Raw genomic sequence first — 25,550 nt, forward strand, 5'->3', positions numbered from 1 at the left:
TTCAAATTCAGTTTTTAACATACATTTGGCTGATCTGACCTCACAAAGCGTCCTGATGCCTTGAGCCAGCCTTGCTGCTCTCTGACCATGGAGTGACCCAGAAGCGAGCTGTGAAGGCAGCTCCTTGCCTCCGTCTTCTCTGCAGGAAATGCACTGGTTATTGCCAAGTGAGCGCAAGCACTGGTGTGTTCTCACAAGTTGAGATTGCTTTCAGGCAGCAAATTGTTACAGGTTCAAAGTAGGGTTTGAAAAGGTGCTAATGTTCAGGTAGCATTGGTGTTCTTGCTTACGGTTGCCTAAAGACTATCAAAATTCTGTTCCACCTAGGCTGCAGAGTTGCTAGCATCAGATAGCTTATGCATTACATGTCCTGTATGTTACAAAGATTTGCTTGAAGCTCAAGACTTAACAACCATAACACAGAAGGACTTTTGTACAAAGCTTGAAGAGTTAGTCCTTGGCCTTCAGCCAGGAATAAAGAATGCTTGCCCTTGTGCCATTTTGTCCTGTGCTGCTCCACTGCTGGCAGCAGTTCTGCTTCACTGTAATTGTTGGCACCAAAGCTGAGCTGAGCGCTGAATGGCCTCTTCCTGCAAGAAAGCAGGGGTGCAGAGGTCTGAGACTGCATCAAAACTCCGTATTGATCAGCTGTAATAGAGGACTCTGTTATGAGAACTCTTCATATCAGAGCCAGGCAAATTAACTACAGCGATGCAGTAGTAAAGTACTAAAAAAAGCCATGAAGAGTGTGAAGTAATTTTCAGTTTTTCCACAGAATAATAGAGAGGCTAAAAGAATGCGAGAACAAATAGCTCCTTCTGGGACAGTCACTGATTTGGCTATCTGTCTGTGGCTGTTAATCTCTCCTTCCTATCTGTGCTAAGTGGTAGTTGAGTTTTTCAGTCGCGTCTGGACTGAACACAGGGCATAGTCGCAGCTTTAAGTGATAAAGTTGTGGGGTTTTTTTATTTGTTTGCAAAGGCTTGATTACTCTTTCTTATTCTTGCTTACTGTTCTTTAAAAAAAAATACTTTCCCATTTCATTGAGGCAGATTTGGAAGTCAAACCAGAAACTTCAGACTCTACTACGATGGAAAGCACTTTGTTGGGGAGAAACGTTTTGAGTCCATCCATGACCTGGTGACAGATGGATTGATTACTCTTTATATTGAAACCAAGGCAGCAGAATACATTGCCAAGATGACAATAAATCCAATTTATGAACACATAGGATATACAACTTTAAACAGAGAGCCAGCACACAAAAAACATATGCCAACCCTGAGAGATGCACATGATGGCAAAGAGTCTACAGGAGAGGATGAGGTAGCAGAAAAGAGGGTAAGCAATTGTTAACCCACACTCTTTTTTCTGATAGACTTTTTATTTTGTAATTTTATTCCCTCCCCCCAAGTCCTAAAAGTATCTGTAGATACTTAGTCTACATAATTATTTCCGGTATTGCATTAATAGTAATATTTTAGTGTTGTAGTTGTGTGTGTTTTTTTTTTTTAATCGTACTTGTGCATATTGCAAATTTCTCATTCAGAGATCTGTTATTTATCATTGTAAGGTTCCTTTCTTCATTTTTTTTTCATAATTATAGATGTTGCCATTAAGTCACTCCTTTATGTCAAATAGGCTATTTTGTCTTAAAATTGTTTACAGTGTCTAAAACAAGTGCCTGTTGGTCAAAAAAAAATAATATTAATATATTCTCTATTCCCCAAACAAAATGCATTCCATAATCTCTTCAGAAGTCTGCATACAATGACAGTAAAGTTGTCTACATTATAAATAAGCCTGTTCATTAAGATGATAAAATGTTAAAACATTTCACTTGGCTAAGTTCAGCCTGTCAGAAGCTGACAGAGCTATTTTTGGCCTCAGCCAGACTTATGAAGAAGGATTGCTCTCTTCAGAGAGTTGCGTTATCAGCTGAGAACTGACTGCGTCCTGGATTAAAAGAGAAAAACGAACAACAAAGAAATCTTAGAAGCAGTGACAACAGGAATATTGAAGGAGGTTGGGAAAATATCAGGCAGACCAAACAGCTGCCCGAACATTTATTCATGTGATAGAGACTAAGCTTAAAGAAAACAATATAAATTCTGTCATGTTAAACTAATTACTTTGTTTGTTGAAAAGCCAGCATGGGAAAGTCTTTTTAAAGTGTATTCTTACATAAGCTTACATGTGAATGCATGTATAGTACTCTGAGATGCTCCCCTACCTCACTAATGTCACAGTGATGATAGGAGTTATCTAATATGCTTATATGGCTTGCAAGGAATACTAACCTCAGTTTGGGTCATTTGTTTGTTTTTCCAGTCAGAAATATGTCTGTGATCTCAGTTTGTCTTGAGAGGGAAGGAAGGGTCTCACTAATGATTCCCAACATACGTGACCATCCTAAAGAAACTAAACTCCCTGTGGAGTCCACAGGGAGGGGAAGGTCATAGCTTTGGTCCTTCAAATCCTTCTCCAGCAGATTCTGGAGCACCAGACCCAACTGAATTTGCTGAGAGATGAAGCACCCAACTAGTTTAAAGTACGAATCTTCATTGTTTGTCCTCCTGCGATCAGACCATGCAACAAAAGACATTTAACAAAGCCATTTAACAAGGCAGGCATACTGGTGCTAGCTGACCACATGAAATATTCAATTTGTTGCCTGCTAAGTACTGGTGGTAGAGGTGTGACAGTTTCTGGCAGCTGCTGACTTGCAGCATGCTGTTTCGGAAGGATTTCTTTGCTTGTTATCAGGGAGGGTTCACTGTAATGCAAAGCCTGGGTATAAATCTATAAGAGTTCTGTAAGTCAGCACTTCAGGTGTGTTTGGTAGAATTAACTCTCGCTGCGTTTGGTAGCTTTCAAGTGATGACACGACTGTTCTGTCACATTTTTTAGGCTAATGGATAAGTTTGTAGTAAAGGGATTTTGATGATTATTATTGAAGGATATTGTTGTGTGTTTTTTTTTTTCTGTAGAATAGTTATGTCAGACTCAAAGCATGAAATGTCAACGAAGTATACAAAGAGTTTTGAACCATGTTTCATTAATAGCTCAAGAACTATTAAGTATCTCTAACAGGCTGAAATTGTAGATGAAAACCCTTTACAGAGATTAGCTGTGTAATTGCAACATCCCACACTGTTTGGAAGTTAAAAGCAATTCAAGTTGCCTCATCTGCAACGTAGTTAAATTGCAGTGGTGTTTACTGGCCTGAAGCCCAGCTTTTGAATCTTTTCACTTTATTTGTCTTGGAGCCTTATGATGTGGACACAGTGGGGCACGCAGACATCACAGTGCAGTTAAATTTGGAGATTTCAATTTAATTTAAAGTCATTACCAGCTGAGATTACTGCCCTTGGCTACAAAGAGAAGGCACTGTGTGGCCCTTTTGCTGTGGGGTGGTGCAGAGGTCACATCTTTGCAGCCTTTACACCTCTCAGCACCCCTTCTGGATGATGACATGGAGAGTCCTGAGTATCACCCTCACCCAGCAAATCCTGTGACCAGAACCTGGTGTTGGCAGCAACCTCAGCACTTTGAATGAACCCCAGGGTCCAGCTAAGGCTCGCCAAATCCTTCCTCTCTCCTTTGTAAGGCGTAGGAAGTGGGGAGGAGGGAAAATGTGATGGCTTTGCCAGATAGCTCATGGAGGGTGCACCATAGGAGTGGTGGGGAGAGACCTCGGAGGGCTCTCCCAAGCGCTTCTGTCACTCTCCACAGGGCTTGGCTACTTGCACACCCAACAAATCTGCCCCCTCAACAAGCTGGGAGGGCTGCTTCGGGTTCAGAGGGGTGAATGTGAGTGTGGCAAGCTGGTGGGCTGCGAGCCCTGTGGCTGAATCACAGCTGGTGCGACTTTCCCAGTCTCAGTTAATTTTATACAAAACACTGAAATCAGGAGGTGGATATTTGCATGACATAATTTGCATTTAAAGCAAGAGTCCAATACTGTATGGCAGGAAATAGTTGTCTTGACTTTCTTAGAAGCCTCCCTACTATAAAAAGGTAACAGGATAACAGCAAGGATGTAGTTAAATAGAATACCGGATTTCTCTGCTAAATTATAAACTTTTTGTTGATAAAATTATAGGTAACATAAAAAGAAGGTGTATATCTTATGCTAAGTTGCTTGGAAGGTCATTCTACCCTTCTTGTGTAGGTTGCTGCTTCTTATTGATATTTACATGAAAACTTCAATTTATAATCACGCACTACTTACCTTATTATGAACAGTCATTTGAGTAATATTACCAAGGTATAAGAAAGGTTTCTTGTAGGACATTGATAAATAGATCAAGTATTTTTTCTTTGTCTCTGGTTAGAGGGATGGAAGAGTAATTCCTGTTGTCCAATATGAAGTGAATATCACTGAATCGATGTTGACAAGTCTAACAAAGAATACAAAGAAAATTGTCCAAAATCCAACAAGGAAAAAAACACCCTTGTCCTATCATCCAAATAGAAAAACCTGTGTGCTACAACGTTAGCTCAGGGATGATGAGAACATTTCTGCAAGGAACCATATTTGTCAATGCATCTTTCCCTGACTACGGTATAAAACTGATAGATTTTCTCTAATTTTTCACTGTACATTCTTCTGTAAACAGAGGAAAAAGTCTGGGGTCTTGGGCATTGGTCACCCTGTGCCAGGATACATTCCCAGATTTGCAGGAATGGATGTTCAAATTCAAATCAAAGCTTTATGACTGTTCCCCAGTCCTGTGTGAGTGGTGTATAAAAAATAAATCTTTCAGAAGAAGGAAAGGAGAGAGACACAGGCGCTGACTGGGGAACAGCTGGTGGGAATATAATTTCACTTCCTGACATAAAATCAAGTAGAGGAAATTGGGCAGCCAGAGAACACACCTCCGGCTTGAGGATGAAATATTAAAGAGCACTTCTCCTAGCCTTGAATTTGGTATGGGGCTGTGGCAGGGAATGCCACTAATGTATGTTGGATGCCTCCTGGCATGCACTAATACTACTTTTCAGCTATTAATTCATAGTAGAAGAATTTATTGTATGTTGAGTGACTTGTCATACGCAATACATTAAAAAAGAGCCTTAGTAAAGGGGAAGGATTATAGACTGCAAAAGATGATAAGACGAAAATTACATGATTTTGAAATGAGGGCTGTAGGACACAAGTCACAATACTCCTAAGTACTTAGTCCTGCAAAAGACCATATTGTGGTGTGATTTAAGATGCAGTTTTTAACAAGAAAAACATGAGAATATAATCCACTACCCAGCATGAGCTTCACTGGTTATGAGAAGGATTTTGACTGCTTACCTTGTACAAGTATATATTAAAAATAAAATAAAAATCACTGCTTGATGATTTATGATTCCCATAAGCTGTGAAAGAATTAAATGGTCAGAGATAACTGGAGGAGTAAAGATTGAAAACAGGAGAGAGCTTGTCATGCTTCAATGCCCTGAATAGATATTTTAGCTGCTGTGCTAAAAAGGTAATGCTGGTTCCCAAAACAGTCTGCAGATTGTTCAGAACTCAATTGTGCAGCCATCGTGGTCTGTGTGTTAAGAGAGAGGCCTGAGATTTGTTTGAAAGGGAACTTCCCATGTGGATTCAGTCTGTATGGCCTAATGTGGAGGTGGAAATAATACCCGCTATCACAAGATTTACTATTCCGCCCGTGCCTTGAATACTGATGCATCTCTGAACGTTTTTCTCTCTCAAAGGTAATTATGGCCTTGGAGGAGATGACTTGATTCAATTAAATACCTTATAAAAATGGTAGCTCTCGAAAATTAATAAATATCTATATATATATGTCAAAGCCCTTCATGAAAGCCCTGCAAAACATGAAATTATTTTTTTTTTCATTTTGACATGCTTTTGAGATAATAATGTAAGAAGGTGTATGAGTGATTTATCCAAGATTTAGCATCTATTATAAGAAAACAAAATGATCAGTTATGAGCTGTCCTGTCTTTCAGAATGAAAAGCTGAGGTTAATGTTAGGATAGCAACTGAATCACATTTATTCTTGTTTACATTTGTGACGAGTGCTATTTCTTCAAGAAACTGCAGTAACAGCAAATCAATTAAAACCCCCTTCCAGACTATACTACATTCAGTTCAGTTCCCAAAGATGGAAAGAACTGAGAAGAGGTTTGTGCAGCAGTCGTCCAACAAAAGCACCCTTTTGTTCTATTTTTAATGGTCTGAGTGGTGATACCATTTTTCCTCCGAGGTAATGAAGGCTGATTGTCTGCAACTCTGTTCAAGGAGATTTGGAAATGTAAATCTGTGTCATTTTAGTAGGAAACATGCTTTTAAGCCTGCCTCCAAAGATAATCCAGAGTACAAAGTTAATTGCAATTTCTGTGTACATTTCTAATGGATTTGTACCAGCTTCCACACAGAAAATCAAGGATTGTTCCTTAACAGTTAGGGTTGTTCCCATAGGGACCAGTCTCACTTCCCAAGCTTGAGCTGATACTGATACTTTCATTAGGGACACTAATACTTTTCTATTCTTGTTCTCAGTGAAATATGTTAGTGAGATCTGCTCAAAATCTTCTTTCACCAAGACTCATTTGTCTTCAGGGAAAGGATATCAGAAAATGTAGCCAAGAAAGTTAGAGTAGCCTGTTGTAAAATCGTAATCCTCCTTAGCAAGGTCTGTGATGGAGGAAGACAGCTTTGAATGTGATTTGGCACCCAGTAATGCCAACATGGGGAGCAGTAAGGACTGGAAAGAAGGCATGGTCAGAGAGGAAAGTGTGCTTTGGGGGTGAATAAACCTTGATCTGGAGGCTCTTTGAAATATTTCCACTTAATCAAATTAACTTTTTTTTTTTTTTTTTTTTTTTTTTCCAGAAAAGATGGGTGTATAAGATGTAAGTCTCTAGACAAGCCATATCTAGAACAAGGATAGTGACAAAGCAATAATGCTATTAAATGTATTGCTTATCAATGTTTACCTTGAATTACATTTAAAGACACACAAGGCTGAGCACTGAAGACTCCCAGGGGTTAACTTGAGGAGATTGTCAACTCTTTTCTCACAAATGTTCCTTCCCAGTCCCTGCGCGGGTGTCCATGACAATCACTCTGTAAGTTTAATGTAATTTATAAATAAAACATAACTCTGTGGAAGGCAAAAACTTCTATTTATTTCTTCTGGGCTTAGCCCATCTTTCAGCAGGCACTTCAAAGCACAGACAATTTTGTCAATACCAAGGAAGTTAGCCGAATGAAGGACGAGTCTGCTTTTTAGGTGGCTGCTGCAGCATGTCGGCAACATTGTACTCCGCAGAGGTTGCCTCAGTCTTCCTCGTCTTCTCTTCAGTGCATAGGCATTTCTGGCAGTACGGACCTACTGCTGTGTTACATACGCCACTATACATGGCACATGCAGCTCAAAATTAAACTGCAAGTGCTTATGGTATATTTTCATAAGCACATTCGTTTTTAGCTTAACTATTTGTTTATTGAGACCTGAGAAATGCAAGCTAATTGTATGTGCTGTCCAGTATGCAAACATCAGCACAAAGAGGATTACTTTCTACAAACTGCAGATTGCTTTTTCCTCTCACAGTTGCTGAGAGTAACCTAAGGCCTTATTTATGTTCAGTGTGGCAGTAAAATTGATATACTAAAAAGATTATATAAACTGATCTTGTTTTAAGATTCAGAGCTTCCAAATGAAGCATAAACTTTGCTAATTGAATCCCCAGGTCACACAATATCTAGCTTTTCTCTTTTCAGTGCCTCATGATTGCAGAGGGTAAACTAGAAAGCCAGACTTTTCAAGGGTCTCTGGCTGGACCTGTGGCTCAGCTTCAGTGCTAAACATGGTTCCCTGGCTCTCCTGGTTTTCCAGAGCAAACCCTTTCTTCTTCTCTCCTTGCCACAACAGTCAGTGTTCAGCTGTGCCCTATTAGTCCCTGTGCTTTACAAAAGGCATCCCAGCTGATTCCAGGTAACCTCACAGGACCTCACCTGCCTGGCTGGCTCTGTGTGGGCCCGTGCCTCCAAAGAACATTAATTTAATGCCCACACAATAATGCAGGGGATTACTGTGGAGTGAAAGTCATATGCCTGTGCTGGTAGCCTGACTGCATACTGCTGGTCTAGTATTATGAAGTTAAAAATAAATAAGGCTGCACAAATTTCAGAAAGTGAAGAGTGGTTTGGGTCAGGTTGTGTTTCGAATGCACGCAGCACGTCTCCTGTGGTGTTACTGTGCTGCAGTAATGGTTTGCTACCATTTTGTGGGTACCCACAGCTGAGGATCAGCATCCCACCTCAGCCTTGTTTCATAGGTGCAAGTCACTTGCCTGCCTGCTGAGAAGACGTTCCACGTTACCTTCTACTTTGTCACTTAAGTGTGGTTTTTTGTGGTCTGGCACATATGAGATTTGTACGCAGAGGTGGAATCTTTGTAAAGTCCAGTGCTTAATTACAGCAAGGAGGCCATCTGTCCTGTGAAATCAGGGGGCCAGTCCCTCAGGCTCACAGACCAGGCCTTCAGCAAAGGTGTGGGGAGTAATGGCACTCGGTGCGTGTCCTGTGCCTGTTCAAGCCTTTGTAAAATTAATACTGAACAAAATTGTTAAAAAGGCTGTAAAGCAGTATGATTGCTGTGCAATTAAGCCTGAAGAATACTGGCTGTGTTGTTACTGATAAAGTGAAGCCATTAGCAAAGAATAAGGTGCTGGTTTTTTTCTGCGTTTCTGAGCATTCAGAGGTAAGTCCATGTGAAGCCCTCACTGGTAAAGTGCGGTTCTTTCCAGGGTCAATGATGTTTGATGGTTTGGATCTGGTTACATTTTTAATGCCTTCTAAAAAGTAGCATCTAGCCTTAGCTTCTCTTTTGTTTACTGACAGAAATTTCCTTCCTTTTCCATTGGCGTAGCCCAGCAGAGGGAGGGAGGAACCTCCCTCAGCTCGTGAAGAGCCAGAGCGGGTGGCTTTGTCTGGGCTTTCTTCAGCAGGAGAGAGGTTTTCTGGTGGACCAGGGTATGGAAATAGAGAGGTCCAGCTCAACTCCTGATGAGCAAGGTAGAGCTCATGGCTTTAGCCCTAACAGGAGTGGGGCTGCTTCCCATCACTCTGGGCCTTATACTTGTGGTTTCCAGAAAGACTGATTAGATGTATAGCAGGGAAACCCCACATAAATTAAGGCCTTTTTTTAATTGGAAAAAAATAAAATGTTCCCCTTGACTTTTTATGTGTTCTCACAACTTTTTTTTCTAGTGGTCACAGAAAGGAGCTGGTGGATCTTTCTCAGAGCAGGCACATGATTGCTATTTATTGCTTATGCCACAAGCCTCCCGGGTGGTGAGGGACTGCAGTGGGTTGTTAGCTGGCAGCTCTGCCGTTTGTTGTTCTGTTTCCATAGCTGTGTGAGTTTTGGATCTTTTTTTTAAACTCCTCCTCCCATCTGGCATCTCCTAATTATTTTCTATTACTAATCACTTCTACAGGAAACAGACTGGACTGTTGAATTAAGAGACCTATAAAAGGATAATTTTATTATTTACAAGTTTCTTACCTCACTGAGACTTTATAACGTGACACTGTATAGCTGGTGATAATCACCTTGGGCTACAATTGTACCTAATCTTATAAACTAGGCAAGGTCAGGTCTGGTCACTTATTGAATATGAGACTCCCAAGGCAGTGCCGGGGCTGCAGGAAGTGGTGTTAGTAGCACCTTTTGCTGTGAATTAATATCCAAGATGTCGTGTGTTTTATACCCTCTGCAGTTCTGCGTACCCTGCATGACTCTGTGCTGAGGGTCTGATTACCAGGAATTTTCTCCTCTTACCTCCATCTCTATTCAATTAGGGTTGCTATTTGGGAATGTGGTTTATTCGTTGTTTTTTTTTTTATTATGATTATTTAGATGGCAGGGAGAAAACATTTTGCATTGGTCAGTGTTTATGTGTTCACAAGTACACATACATGTACATATCAGATGACTAATGTACAAAGATTGAAAGCACGACAAGCTGTGGAGGTCTGGTGTCATTCCCTGTTCAGTTGGATAGTCAGTCCCGTGATAGGCAGCCACATCTGCTCCAGTAATTGCCCATTCATAAGTGGTTACCAAATCCATAAGACCTCTGAAGAGTGAAGTGCATGTTTTAGAGGTGGTAGCAGAAAGAGAAGTAGTTAGAAGTATTTGGAAGCATTGGACTATGAAAAAAAAAAAAAAGAGCAATCCTTTGTCTTGTGGTTAATGCTGCAGAAGTTGATCTGTTCCAACCCTTCTTTCTTTACTTCCAGTTTTTCACAAAAAAAAAAAAAAAAAAAAAAAAAGATGTTTTCAGATAAAATTCCTAATGCTTAGTTTTAGCCTCTAGCTGAATGTTTTTCTTCTCTGCTCTTCTTACTTTGTTCAAATTCAGTTTTGTTGCTAGGCTCAAAAAACTGCTTGCTCTTATTGCTTCAAACCTGTCACACTAGTCATCAGTGAAGACATCAACTCTTGACAGTCTTGCAAAGTCTTCCTTAGATCATTAACTTTTAGAGCATTAAACTTTTCCATATTTAACATTTTTTTGTGCATGGCATCAGCAGCAGTTAGGAACAGTGTTGCTTCTGGCATTCACCATTATTACAGTCCTAATGTTTATGCAACAGGAGAACCATGAAGTTGGAAAATCTGACTCTTGTTGTTGCTCTGTCCTTTGTCATCTTAGCACTAGTATTCCTCACATCCATACAACTTCAAAGATAACTACAGGATGGAGTGTTCCTAACAGACCATATTATAATGTACTTAGACTATCTTGTTTTATGTGGGGATTTTTATTGCATTTGTGTAGAGCTAAAGCAGTTGGAATAGTTTGCCTAAGGAATATTAGAGCTAGTATCGCAAAGTATAATGTCCTGTATTAAACCTTATTAAACTATCTGAATTAGTACATTTTCTTATGGCTTCCAATTTGTGAATTAGATTAGTAGCACTGCTTAAAGGCAAGCAGTTTTTCCCCCTTCCTAAATGAGAGAAGATAAATACTGTGAAAATATGGAAGGCTATTCCCAATTTCCATTCTGCATGTAATAGTAAAACATTTGAAAAGCTCTAGGCCTTATTTCGTGTACCAAATAGCTTATTGCTTGAAGATTTCTGGTGATTTTGCATTGCTGGAAAAGTCTTGAAGCATTTACCAAAGTTAATATGATAGTGAATTACATCTGCATTCAGGCATTTCTGTGAATTGGATGATGATTAGACTAACAATGTGCTTAATACAAATGCACAAAAATTGTGAAAAGTATCATGTGTTTTTCTCTTTCGCAGAGTTTGAAGCGTTCAGTCTCTTCAGTGATGGCTTCTCATTCACTCTAGCCTCTGAATCATTGCTAGCATTTGTCGCAGAGCTGCAGCCTGGTGCTTGGAAACTGCCAGTCACTTTCATCATATGCTGGTGTGCAAGGCAGGCTCTGCTCAGCAGGCTGGCAATGCTGGGAGCTTACAGGCTAACTTTTTGTGGCCCTTCTCTTGGGCTGTTCTTATCACTGAAAATACAAACAACTTCAGAAATCTTCTGAGCAGTGCCACTTAAAGTGGTAGTTTGAGGGTGGCAGTATAAAGAAAAAATTGCCCCTTAAGATGAGATGAAAAATGTGACTAAGAAGTAAGCAGTTATGCTGGATAACTATTTCATTGCCATTGTAAATAATTTAATTTCCTTGTCTATTGTCAATAACTGAATTTAAGAAATTGAAATATACCCCGAACTTAGTGGTTTTTTAAAGTTTAACATGCCCTATACTCAGAAGAGCTTCTGTCCAAAGATCATAAATCTCTGAAATCCCAACTGGCAGATCTTTGACTTACTGAGTGGGGCCTGGGAGCAGCGTATTTCAACTGAAAATAGAGATCAGCTGAAAAGTATGTTGCAGAAAACTGCTGGACTTACTGAATGAAAAATAAAATAAAGCAAAGTCTGTCCTCTGTAACAGAAGTTGTATAACCTGTATCATGCTGATTCCTGCTTCTTCCCAAAAAGATCTCCCTTAACTAATCCATGTAGCCCAAATTTATGATGGGGAATTGCATAGCCAACCCCGCTGTGAATCATTCAAAATGATTTGAATCACTTGCCAAGGCAATCGGCTCCAGGGCAGACGCGTTCTGCAGTGGAACTGGGGATCGGACAGGCAGGGCTAATTTTTCCGGCACCGAGCCCACTCGAGGGAGCCGCCAGGACCCGGCAGCCCTCGTGAGGGAGGTGAACGAGGCGAGAAGGAGGCGTAGGCGGAGCCAGCAGCGCCCCCTCCCCGGCCGTTCAAAAGCTGCCCCTAGGGAGCGCGAGTGAGCAGGAGCGCAGTGACCAGGACTGGCGGGTAGGGCAGGGCGCGGCAGTTAGGGTGTGGCACAGCCGTTAGGGCGTGGCACGGCAGTTAGGGTGAGCAGAGAGGGCAGAGCGTTCCCCCCCGCCCATACGAACACCTCCTCTAATGGCGGTCTACCGTGTGTGTTGATCTGCTCGAGGGTAGGAAGGCTCTGCAGGAGGATCTGGATAGGCTGCACCGATGGGCTGAGGTCAACTGCATGAAGTTCAACAAGGCCAAGTGCCGGGTCCTGCACCTGGGGCGCAATAACCCCAAGCAGAGCTACAGGCTGGGAGATGAGTGGTTGGAAAGCTGCCAGGCGGAGAAGGACCTGGGAGTGATGGTGGATAGTCGGCTGAATATGAGCCAGCAGTGTGCTCAGGTGGCCAAGAAGGCCAACGGCATCCTGGCTTGTATCAGAAACAGTGTGGCCAGCAGGGCTAGGGAGGTGATTGTCCCCCTGTACTCAGCTTTGGTGAGGCCGCACCTCGAGTACTGTGTTCAGTTTTGGGCCCCTCGCTACAAGAAGGACATCGAGGTGCTTGAGTGAGCCCAGAGAAGGGCGACGAAGCTGGTGAGGGGTCTGGAGAACAAGTCCTACGAGGAGCGGCTGAGGGAGCTGGGATTGTTCAGCCTGGAGAAGAGGAGGCTCAGGGGCGACCTTATCGCTCTCTATAGGTACCTCAAGGGAGGCTGTAGTGAGGTGGGGGTTGGCCTGTTCTCCCACATGCCGGGTGACAGGACGAGGGGGAACGGGCTAAAGTTGTGCCAGGGGTGTTTTAGGTTGGATCTTAGGAAGAACTTCTTTACTGAAAGGGTTGTTAGACACTGGAACAGGCTGCCCAGGGAGGTGGTGGAGTCACCATCCCTGGAGGTCTTTAAAAGACGTTTAGATGTTGAACTTAGCGATATGGTTTAGTGGAGGACTTGTTAGTGTTAGGTCAGAGATTGGTCTCAATGATATTGAGGTCTCTTCCAACCTAGAAAATTCTGTGATTCTGTGATTTTGACCATTTGAGACAATGTTTTTTTGAATGCATCTCTCAAGGAAGAAATTTTAACAGCTATAACTTTCTATAGGAAATGTGATTCTTCCTGCCCTTGCATGAAGATTTTCACGACAGAGGCATTGAAAAATGTTAATTAGGAAACTTAGAGAGAATAAATAGGAAAGATGAACTGTATGTAGAAAAGGAGTAATGGGAAAATTGGAACACTGGTCAGCAGGATGTAAACAAATTATTTTCTGAGAATCTAACCAGGGATTTGAAGATTCTACGAGTGGCAATAAACCGATCATTTGACTTTGGGACTTTTCAGAATGCAATTCTACTACCAATTTCTCTCTGGTTTCATTCATTGCAAGTTTCAAATCAGTCCTGATTTAAATAGTTATTTATGCAAAGAAACTGGGAGCCAACATGAGGGATTCATGTGAAGGATGATCAGCCTTCCTCATTTTCTCCTTCTGTCTAATTACATCGCATAAAATGAAAGCAGACCCTGACCCACTGCAGTGGTGCAGCTCTGCCCATGGACACACATCCACCTAGAACATTGTTGATAGGGTCTGCCAGAAGTGCTAATTGGCATTTAGGATTACCACGTTTTGTAATTTTTCTACAGTGAGCTGGTCCATAAGTAGGTTTTTAGCATTGTAAATTTTGCGTGAATGTTTCCTTTCAATGTCACAACTCTTCTATTCTTTCAGAGTAAAAGATGTTTTCACCTTGATTCGTGGAGCTGAATAAAGTGTTAATTAAAGAAAGATTAGGACACTTTGCACTTTCAGTCTTATTTCTGCTAAATAAGTATGATTATGTTCTGGAAGTATGTTGAAGAAAGAAAGTGTGATAGCACATGTATCATAGCAACATAGCTTATTCAGGAAGAAGTGGATGAATTGAAAATAGAGGATGTGCCAGAGGATGAGGTGTGGTCTGAAATACAAAGAGTGTTTAGAAATTAATGAGCTGCAGTTTTTAATTACAACATATATTGAATTATTCCAAACTGAATTACTGTGTAGAATTTAAAAAAAAATAAAATACTAATATTAGAGGCATTAGACTGCCAGAGGAGACTAATGTGAAATGAATATTACACATCAGGTAAGAAAATATTACAGACAAAAAGAAATTTCCATCTTGCTTGCCTATGTCATACCATTATCCAAGACTCCTATTCCATAAGAAATAAATTTTAAAACCCTATAAATATAATAATAGAAAGACCTTGTGGATTTCATGGTTATCCCTAAAGGTATGAATTTTCAGATACAAAAATATATAAAGATTTATTTTGAAGCCTAGTTTTAACAATACGATTCTTACATGGGTACGATAAAGGAAGTGAAGTAAATTTATTTCATAAAGTTTAGCCACCATCAACATTCCCTTGCTAAGAGGCAGGTAAGGTCCCACATCAAAGGGTTTGATTAAGCCTCTTATGTGCTTTCTCTCTCTCTCAGTTTGAGGAAAACCTTATAACAGTCTGTGTCAGATAAGAAATAAACTAACTGTAGCTTCAGAAGATTAGTCTAACTGCCTGTTTCTCCTCATGATACTTAACTGTAGTATATTAGTAACAAAAAGCATTTGCCATAAGAGTAACATTTATGCAGCTGCCAATTTGCATTACATTTTGACTATGATCACTCCTCTAGAGCACATTGTCTTGGAGCATTTGTAAATTACTTTGAAGTTCTTTTTGCAATAAAAAGTGCCACAAGTCAAGAGATTTTTGCTAGAATTAAGCCTTGCTGCAGTAAACATTTTGGTCACAAAGGCACAGGTCCCTCTAGGCCAGCAAGGAGCCACAAGCCGACCTCTGCTCCATCAAGTCCTCTCCCCACAGGTCTCATAGCTACAGGAAAAGCTGCAGCAGTTGATGACTTTAGCAGATGCAGTTGGGGCAGTGGGGATCGTATTTGCAGGGAAGAGCTCTGGGGCTTTGGCTAGTTCACGGCAAAGCTGGAGGACTGGTCAGTCCATCTCACCCACAGCACAACCCGTCAGGAATTGTATTACTATTTCTACAATATACCTAAAGTTGTGGCTAGTGCTTGCAAAACCCAGCTTAGCATTGTTATTCATTGCAGCACCTGCATCCCTGCCTGTGCACATTTGCACGTGTCCACGTGCACCCCTGTAGCGCTGAGTGACATTAATTTTGAACATATTCAACATAGTGCCCTGGGGATATGTATACCTACTGAGGATGAAGAAAATCCCTGGTCTTAACCCTCCTGCTTCAGTGGACACTGGGTCTGGTTACTGACCTTGCTAAATGTGAAGTTTGGGGATGTTAACAATGTCGCCAAGAACCAGAACAAAAGCTGAGCTTGTTCCTGGAGGTACTCTGAGTTTTCTTTTTTTTTAATTATTATTTTTTCCATTGATAGATCATGATTATGTACCAAAATAGGTATATAATTTTCCCTAGGAAAAGTATGTTGTGTTTGCCACTGAAAAGTGTCTTGCTTGTTTCGCTATCCAGAACAACAATGTTGTTTTGTCTTTGTCAGTTACCAAGAGAGAAAATGGTCACAGCGGCACTTCTTGTCAGTGCATAGCATCTACTTGCTGTTTCCAGAAGGCCCACATCAGTAACTGTGGGAAGCAGATCCACAGCCAGCTGGGACACCAGCAAGGAGTAACCAGGCCAACCCAGGTCCGAATTGAGTGCAGTGGCTAGTCGGGTGTAGGACCAAGGCTATGGCAAAAGAGCGGCTCTGTTGGCTCAGAGGTCTCTCCGCTTGTTTAAGAGTTTGCTCACTTGTTACGAAGACAAGGTCTTCAGGGTGTGTCTGGAAAGACACCAGTACAAACATAAAATCTTTGCAAATGGTGCTGATGCACTCCGTGCTGCACAATACAGTACCAAGATAATTCACTTTTTATGCGATAATTTCCATCAGCTTGTCCATTTGGCAACTTGTTCCCTTAATTTAAACTTTAGATTTTTTTTTTAACTATCATACTTTAAACCAAGCCAAAGATTTGTATGAATTAAAAAGGTGATCGGCTCTGGGGCAGACGCGTACTTCAGCGGAGCGGGGGATCAGACAGGCAGGGCTAATTTTTCCGGCACCGAGCCCACTCGAGGGAGCCGCCAGGACCTCGTGAGGGAGGTGAACGAGGCGAGAAGGAGGCGTAGGCGGAGCCAGCAGCGCCCCCTCCCCGGCCGTTCAAAAGCTGCCCCTAGGGAGCGCGAGTGAGCAGGACTGGCGGGTAGGGCGTGGCGCGGCAGTTAGGCCAGCAGTTCGTGCAGTTAGGGCGAGCAGGGAGGGCAGAGCGCTCCCCCCCCGCCCATACGAACACCTCCTCTAACGGCGGTCTAGCGCTAGCTCAGCTGTAATGGTGTACACCAGGCACAGCGCTCTCCAGGAAGTCTGCACACACCCAGACCGACTGCCCGCTCAAAACTGCGGCAGTTCAGGTGTCCGGGTGCAGGGAGTGCCTGAGCCTGTTGCTACCACCTGCGGGGGGCAGAGAGACTGTGTGCGTGAGGTGCGAGCAGGTGGACGACCTGGTCCGCCTGGTGGCAGAACTCAAGGAGGAGGGAGCTGAGCTTGTTCAGCCTGGAGAAAAGGAGGCTCAGGGGCGACCTTATTGCTCTCTACAGATACCTTAAAGGAGGCTGTAGTGAGGTGGGGGTTGGCCTGTTCTCCCACGTGCCTGGTGACAGGACGAGGGGGAACGGGCTAAAGTTGTACCAGGGAAGTTTTAGGTTGGATATTAGGAAGAACTTCTTTACTGAGAGGGTTGTGAGGCATTGGAATGGGCTGCCCAGGGAAGTGGTGGAGTCACCATCCCTGGAGGTCTTTAAAAGACGTTTAGATGTTGAACTTAGCGATATGGTTTAGTGGAGGACTTGTTAGTGTTAGGTCAGAGGTTGGTCTCGATGATCTTGAGGTCTCTTCCAACCTAGACAATTCTGTGATTTATTTATTTAAGGTTTTAATTTTTTTTTTTTTTTAACTTTTAAAATAATTCTTGATATAACATGCTTCTTAACATTCCCTACTGTGGAAATAGTGTTTGCTTTTATCTTTCAACATAATTTAAAAAATCATTACAATCTAAAAAATAGCCATTTCTTTAGCTTTGCAGTATATATATTGGGGGATGGGGGGAAAGTCTGATTTAATTAGAAGCAAGTCCATTTGGAAAATTTTGTTATGAAAAATAGATTTTTTTCAGCAGTAGTTTCCCATCATTCAAGTTTGTCTTAAACCCAAACTCACCTGTGGGTAACTGAAAAGGGGGATGCATGGTGAACAAGGATTTCCATAGGGCTGAGTGCTGTGTTGCAATTTTAAATGTCTCCAATTTTACATAAAAAGGGAAATTTCGGGGCTTTCCTTCTCCCCCCAGTAATAATTTTGTAAAAGATATGATAGGGAACAATCTATGCAGTGTGGAATGGGCCTCCCCCAAGGAGGACTGAGTTGAGGAAATTGGACTCACTTTCACAATCTGACTGATTAGCTTTTGTAGACTGTATATTGAGCCCATAAAATATGCTCATAAAGGGCTCAGGCAAGGAAGGATTTTCTGTGCATATACATTTGGCTAGGTTAACTATGCACTGAAACAGCACGACAAAATACACAGTGGCTAACTGCATAGAAAACCAGGCTCGGTTTTCAAGTATGTTGCTCCTTGAGATGTGTACAATAGGCTGTCGTCTTTGATTTTTAAAAAATGCATGCAATATGACTGCTGGTTAATACGGTTATTAAGATGCATTCCTTAGAGGGAAGAGATTGTATTACATATGAAGCCTGAAACAGTGAGGGCATGTTTAGTCACTGCAGCATGACAATGCCATATGAGAATGAAAAACCTGCGGTGTACTGCACGTGCATTTACGAGACCGAAGGAAACATGAAACTGTGTTTGAGGGAGGAGCCAGGTGCTCATGAAACAAAACACTGTATTAAGCTGGAAATGCACATGGGGTTCAGGATGTCTGAGCAAGCCTAACATGAGCGTTTTAGGACTTGTGAGATTAACCCAGTGCTTTAATCTTCAGCAGGTTTTGTTGTTTGTTTTTGTTTTGTTTTGTTTTCCCTAGAGTAATTTTAGTTTATTACTCAACAAATGGGAAAGGCATTGATTTGCCTTTTTAGAAAGATAATTTGTCTGATGTTGACTGAATTATATGACTGGATTAAACTTGCATAATGTGACTTTCAGAGAGTGACTAATTGGAATTTACTGCAAGCCATGGATGACTTTAAAATCAATTCTTTAGAGTCTTCATAATAAGACTTACTGATTGTGAGGTTAGTACCATAAAATATGCATATATTATCCAAATAACACCGAGAACAAATAGTGCTCAAGAAAATAGCTGCTTCTACTGCATGTGAAGGAGTGCTCCAAGGGGAAGAAAGGAAAGCGGTGTCACAGTAGGACCCCAGACTGAACCACCGTTATGGCTGAGGTTTTAGGACAAATGAGAACATTTGAAATAGCAGGTTATAATCTTCGGGGGTTTTGGTTTGGTTTGTTTTTTTCTTCCTTCCCTGTAGTCCATATGTACAATGTACAACCTCTAAACAGATGTCTCGGTTTAAAGGTTGACGTTTTGCTGGGCTTGGGTTTGTTTGTTTGATTTTTAAGTCACTGAAATATACAGGACTGAGAGGCTGTTTGCAGTTGTGTGCTTTGCTGAGAGTTTGCTTGGCCATTAATTTCAGTCATTCTGGTTTTGGTTTACCTCAACCCTAGGAAATCATGTTCTTAAATTAAATTTTTAAAAGTTCTCCAGTCCCCCTCCTCCCGTGGTCTGCCCTGTATACTGCTTCCTAAACATGCAATGATTGCTTATCTGTCACAAACCAGTTAAAAAGTAACATAAAATCAAGACTTTACTTTGAAAAGGGGAAGGGAGAAGACTTTCCTCCTTACATTTCTACCTCTTTTTCACCCCATGTGTAATGGACAGTCTCTAATAATTGTCCCCATTAAGGCAGACTTCCGACACAGCAAGCTCTGAAGACAGCTGCTGGAGAATGGAAGTGCTGGAGGAGGCTGGTGGGTGGGCATGCAGGAGCCACCAACAGAACAGGCGTTGGATCAGAAGCCAGCCATGGATGTAAGAAGAGCAGGGCTTGCAGGCTGGGAATGAGAACAGCATAGGGTGATCAGAGCCAATGAGAGCCTCAGAAGAGAATTGCATCCTGCAGGATTTGAGCTGAATCCATAGATCCATTATTTCTCGTGCACTCCCAATGGTTTTAAATCACCCAGGGCACCTGGAGGATGGGAACTTGCTCCCTGCTACTTTAGTAACTGATGAACAGATAATCTAAAGATCTGAACCTGCCTGGTGGCCATCTAGGTGTGTACAACAAATATTGTTTTCCAATTCGGATTTCAAACTGAAGGAAGAGGGCTGTGTTAAGAGCACTAGCTTGCAACAGCAAACCTGTAAAGTTAGGAAATGGCAGAAGAATGATGTATGCGTTCCATGATTATGTCATCTGAAAGCAGTTTTAGGATGGTGAATTTTAACTATAACACTAATTTATGTTGGGAAAGTATATGTTAGAAATACATAACATTCTATTTTTCATATTTTTTCATTAAAAAAAAAAAAGTTTTCTTAAAAACGTTTTGGTTTTAACTGTCTTTCAGTCCAGGTTTTTGGTGTGCACAAATATAGTGCATATAGCACATGAAAAAGGCTGTATGTGTAGGTGTATGCAGTAGTCCTTTATTTGTGTACAGCAGAAAGTGCTTTCTACTGAACAGTGGCAAACTGATTTATGTAAAACCAATAAGCAGTCCTTGTTAGATCACTGTAACATGAAGCGATGTTAGAATTAAAATTCATAATCTTATAACTACTTTTCAGATTATAACATGTTTTCGTAATTACAGCCATGAGATATGACCTTTCCCTGTTGGGTAATTTTGCTTTCCCTTTTATTGTCAATCTTAAGATTTAATTTTCCAGGATCTAGAGATCGGTTTCTGCTAATATGACTCTAAAGTGCAATTGAAAATAAATCAGTTCTTCAGAATTAGGAAAAAGAAAGCTGACAATTAAGGAGTAAGCATACAAAAAAAAAAAAAAAAAAAAAAAAAAGAAAGAAAGAAAAGGAAAAAAGGCTCTCTACCAATGACTGAAAATTCAGAATGCTTCAGATTAATTCTGAATTCTGAAAATTCAGAATTCAGATTATCTTGCTTCTTAAGTGAAATTGTACAGAAACTAATAAGAGTTGATTCTGATAGTAAATGTACTCTTGGAAATGGCTGGGTTATTTATTTCCAACAAATTAAATTTTCAAAGGGTTTATTTCCAAGTACCAAGTTTTGGTGATATATTTTTTCCCTTTAAAATAAGAGGAATTTGGAGTTCCAAGGAAGCATGTAACAAAAGTGATTTTCCAAAACTCCAGTTTGCCTCCTGTGCCTGTTGTCACCTGAAGCAGTTTGGAGAGGGCAATTCCTCTGTGTCAGGTTTAGGTCTACCTTGTTCCACAAGGACTTTTGCCTGCTGTAGTCTCCAGGAATGAAACCATAAAGTGACTTCAAGCTCATGCAGTCCTTTCTTCCTAGCTAAAGGCCTTCTTCTTCCTCCCCTGTGTCACTACTATTCTTACATATCCACATAGACAAGATGGTTAGTTTTGGGGATCTCTTCCCGCTCAGCTCTTTTTTCTTCATTTCCTGTTGCCACGTTACACTTACCAGTAGGACATGCAGGAAAACATGAGGGATGCGTAGGTACTGACCTGCCACAGAAATTAGTGGTTAAAAGCAGGACAGGCAGATTGAGGTAACCGTTGGAAAATGGTTTCTCTACAGGGTGGATCAAGCACCTCCTGTTTGTGATGAGGCTGTGAAGTGAGCTGGGTACTCCTAAGGCCTGTGTAAGCCACTAACGCTTGAGAGCTTCACCCAGTATCCTATCTAGCCAGGGTTTCGGTTATTAGCTATTGACTTGCAATGCAAATTAGTGGTTGGTGAAGCCCATATGTTGGACCTTAATCTCTGCAATTTGCCCCTGTGTGGAAAGGCAGCAGGTTGCTAAAACCTGGAGGGAGGGTAGCGGTGGCTGTGCAAGGGATCCAGGGAGGCTCGTGGTGAGCATTTCTCTTGCTGTATTTGCACAACTGAGCTAAACGGTGACACTGCAATCCAGCTGCAAAACACACCAATTCCACCCAGAAGCCTGCGACAAACTGTGCTCGTCTTGGCTTGTCACTGAGTCATGAGAGATAAAAATACCTTTGCTGCAGAAGGGAGAGCGGTTGCGGTGCCGCAGCCTGTGCAAAGGGGTGGGAGGGCTGGACCCTTCTGCAGGCAGGTTGTGCCCATGGAGTGATCCTCAGGGGACCTGTATGCCTAGGGGGGACAGTGGCCAGCCCCAGGGCGTGGGTCACAGGTGTAGGTAGACCAAAAGTCTGGGTTTGCTGTTTCTGAACTGTTTGCAGATGCGTGGGGAGCACTAGGAGGAGGAAGGCAGGAGCAGGGTGGCCGTGGTGCCCCGTGGGGGTCCTGTTATGCTGGGGCTGTACTGGGTGCTTGTGTGAGACCCTGCGTCCTCGCTTTGGGCGAGGGGCAGCAGGGACCAGGTCGCCCTAAAGGAGGGCACCGCAGCTTCTGGGCCTTGGGGTCTTTGGCAGGAGGGGGCCTGCGGTGGGCTTCTGGTGCCTTGGATCCTGACGGGCATCCCCGGCGTGAAAACCAGGGGCAGGTGTACCTAAGGGAACAGGGGCGAGCTGATGATCCCAGATCCCAAATAATGTGAAGGGGGTGGGGGGGGGCGAAGCGTCGCGGCGAGGCCCGGCTCCCCTTCCCCCGGCCTCCCCCCGGGGGGCGCCTCAGCCGCCGCCGGGGCTCCATTGGCTGCGGGCGCGGGGCCGCCCCCGCCCGGCGCAGCGCCCGCCCCGCGCAGGCCGGCGGGAGGCGCGCGGCCCCGCTCCGCAGCCGCCGCGGCCGGGCGCCGCTGGAGGGCGAGGCTGCGGGCCCGGCCTCCCCGCCCGCCTCCCCGCCCGCCGCTCGCCCCATGCCGGCGCCCAGCCGCCTCTCGGCCGCGCCGGCCCGCGGAGCGCTCCCGGTGGCCGCCATGGCGCTGGCCGCGGGGCGAGTGTGAGCCGGCAGCCCGCAGCCTCCCGTCCCAAAATGCCGTCCCGAGAGTCCTGGCCGGGGCCGAAGGCTCCCCGCGCGGCCGTGCCCGGCGCCAAGCAGGAGCGGCGGCAGCAGGACTTGCTGCTGGCGGCCCTGGGGGTGAAGCTGGGGGCGCAGAAGCCGGCCGCGACCATCTGGCAACCTCTTAAACTCTTTGCTTATTCGCAGCTGACGTCGCTTGTCAGACGGGCAACGCTGAAAGAAAACGAGCATGTTCCGAAATACGAGAAGGTCCATAACTTCAAGGTAAGGGACTGCGCGGCTTCGCACGGCGCCGGGCTGGTGCGTTCGTTTTACGAGGGGTCCTGGGCAGTCTGTGACCGCCCCGAAACTTACACGCTTCGGTTAAACCCCGTGGCCGGCTAAACCCGTTAGGCATCCCTGGGTCATAGCAGCAGAGGAACGAGGACCTCGCGGGTTGCTTGCACACATGTGTTTGCTTTGCTCCTATGTGTCGCACCTGGGTTATCCTTGCTGTTTAAACTTGTTCCACAGCGAGGGATGCTAGCCGGGAGAGAAGCTGTCAAAGTTTTCTTTCAGCTCCGGTGATCGTAATTCAGTTTTACTTATGACAACGTGATGCTGAAAAATCGTTTAGGTCTGTGATGAGAGGATTAAAGCGATCTTATCTGGGTTTGTGACTGGTAAATAGCTTTGGAGGTAAGAAGCATGTTCTGCTGCATCTGGATCAAGCAGATGGTCGGCATTTCCCTCCGTTTCTGGCTTTTCTCCTGTGTTAATGAATTGAGTGTGACGAAAGGAGCATGGCTTACTGTGGGGCTGCTGGAACTGCTGACATTAGCCACCTTGTGCTGTAATAAAAATTTACTTGGTCTTCTCTGTAGCTTCTAATTATTGTTCTAATTTTTAAAAATAAATTATGTTCTTTATTAGGACACGTCAGTGCAGCATATGCATGTTTTGTGTCTACATCTGTAATAAGTGTCCAGTAAAGATTCAGTAATTCAACCTTTTGGCAGTCAAATGCATTGCATAATACGCAGCCTGTATCTCTCAGATACCAAGCGAATTGATGTCATGCTGAACTGTACATGACAGCACAAACTTCATGTACAGTACTTGAAGCCCAGATTTTCTTTTTAATGTGTGTTTTTTTTTCCCTTATAGCTTTTGCTTTTATTTATCTTATCAGAAGGGAAAATAATCAATGTCATATAGGTCATATAGGATGTCACATCATGTTTTGTTGGACTTGAGTTCTCTAATAAAGCACACATTTGAAAATCACGTATGAAATGTTACATGGAAGTAGCATTTAATAGGAACTCTTGGCATGATCTAATCCTGCTGTCTGTCAGTTAAATGCAGAGGTTGATTTTTTCCCCACAGGATCCTGAGGCATCCTAGAGGTCTGAAATATCTTGCAACTTTCATTCGTTCCTTAGAATGTAAAGATAATTCTTGTAGCTGCCAGTAGATAATGATTTTCCATATGCTACAGCCTGTGCAGGATAGTATGTATTTAATTTTACATACATCTATACCTGTTAGTTGCTTTCCTTCAGCTGTCTGAAACAAATCTGTTTTGAAAATCATCCAATAACTTGATTTTCATTCATTTGGTTTTGTTTTTGTGTTTTATTTTGTTTTTCCCCAAAACTGTCTCTGGAAAGTTTTAAAGCCGTGAGTTTTCCATCTCCTTTTTTGAAATCAAACATGTCTGATCCAAGGTCATAGATACAGCACAAACTTTGCATACAGATTGTTTTCTTTATAATGGTTGTACTGTAGTCCCTTTTTATGTAAAGCTGGTAGAAGAATATACCTTTAAAAGTAACTGTTTTCTCCAGTCAGTGCCAAGCAGTCAGCCTGCACAGATAATTTTTGCTATGAAAGAGAAGAACAGGACCTTGCACCTTAAGCGGTGTGCAGCAGCCAGCCTGCCTGCCCAAGGAATGCTGCTGCCTTAACAAGCCCTGCCCATGGACCTGTCCCTTTTTTAAGAAATAATCATATGCCCTTCTGGGTTATCGCTTCTGGGTTACAGACCTGAAATGAGCGCGGCTCGTTGATTCTCAGTTTTATTGCTCCTTGCCTCTGTCAAATTTTTCTTCTCAAATGTATAGGCGTCATCATTTTAAATGTCTAAATAAGTATCCTAGGTCACCTGCCAAGCAGCAAATGTGCCACCCTTGTGGGAGAGGAGGAAATGTCAGTTCCAGAATCCTTTCCAGGCCTTTCCTTGGAGCTAGGCTTCTGGAAAAAATAACTTATAGGGTTCGGCTACCCAACAGTGACTGCTGTCCCCAGGGGCTCCACCAGCAAAAAGGAGGACATACACTGCTTCGTGTCTCTGCAGCTGATGTCCTCTTCGTTGCACGGGTACAAGGCAGCAGATAGGGACCTCACACCTCTTCCCAACTGCTTCTGTGGTCAGTCACATCACTGTTAATGCAAATAAAGGGCTTTTAGAAATCCTTTTATGCTGGAAATGCTGTAGCATTGTGGTAGAAGGAGGAGAAATGGAAAATTGTTAATGCACAACAACTAGCACTGGGTCTTGAGAAGAAGGCAGGAGCAGCCGCTCTGCAGAAGGTCCAGGTTAGCTAGTGCCAGGGGGGCTTGGGCACAGATGGGGAGACCCAAATTCATCCTCTGCTTCTGCACCGTGTGTACTGTGGGCAGTGGCAGCCAGGGAAAGAGCAAGCACAGGGACGTGGGGGGGCTTTAAACCCTCTGGCTGTTGCCTCCAGCAAACCTTACATGTTGCAGAGGATCACCTAGGGAAGGGGTGAGCATGAAAGCTGGTTTTAACTCTGAAGCCATCAAGCTCTCCTGAACAAATCTGCTCAGCTACGTTCTACTCAGAGGGCTGTTGGAAAGAACGTAAGGGCAGTCCTGCGAGGAGTGCTGACACAGGGTTGGTGGTTTTTGAGAGGTTTTGATCTCACTTAACTCTGCTGGCACGTGAGGTGCCTTTTGCCTGGCGTGGGCAGCCTGCCCGGCTGGGGTGGGCAGACACGTGCAGCAGGGCTGGCCAGCAGCGAGCTCCTCGGCCCTGTAATGCTCTCCTGGCGGGCAGCACTCGGCTGCTGGGA

General features: G+C 43.2%; 1 protein-coding gene across 4 annotated transcripts in view; it reads left to right on the forward strand.

The window, feature by feature from the left end:
- CHN1 (chimerin 1) overlaps nucleotides 1-25,550 on the forward strand; it is a 96,571-nt gene that overhangs the window by 46,502 nt on the left and 24,519 nt on the right. For 3 of the 4 annotated variants that reach the window (XM_082763765.1, XM_082763767.1, XM_082763766.1), the window contains exons 6-7: nucleotides 1,053-1,341; nucleotides 22,660-22,737. In XM_082763765.1, coding sequence (XP_082619891.1) covers nucleotides 1,053-1,341; nucleotides 22,660-22,737 — 367 coding nt within the window. The remainder of the gene's footprint in view (nucleotides 1-1,052; nucleotides 1,342-22,659; nucleotides 22,738-25,550) is intronic. The other variant, XM_082763768.1, reaches the window with a different exon arrangement.

The sequence above is a fragment of the Aythya marila genome (genome assembly GCF_965140915.1).
Source record: "Aythya marila genome assembly, chromosome: 6".
Taxonomy (NCBI): Eukaryota; Metazoa; Chordata; class Aves; order Anseriformes; family Anatidae; genus Aythya; species Aythya marila.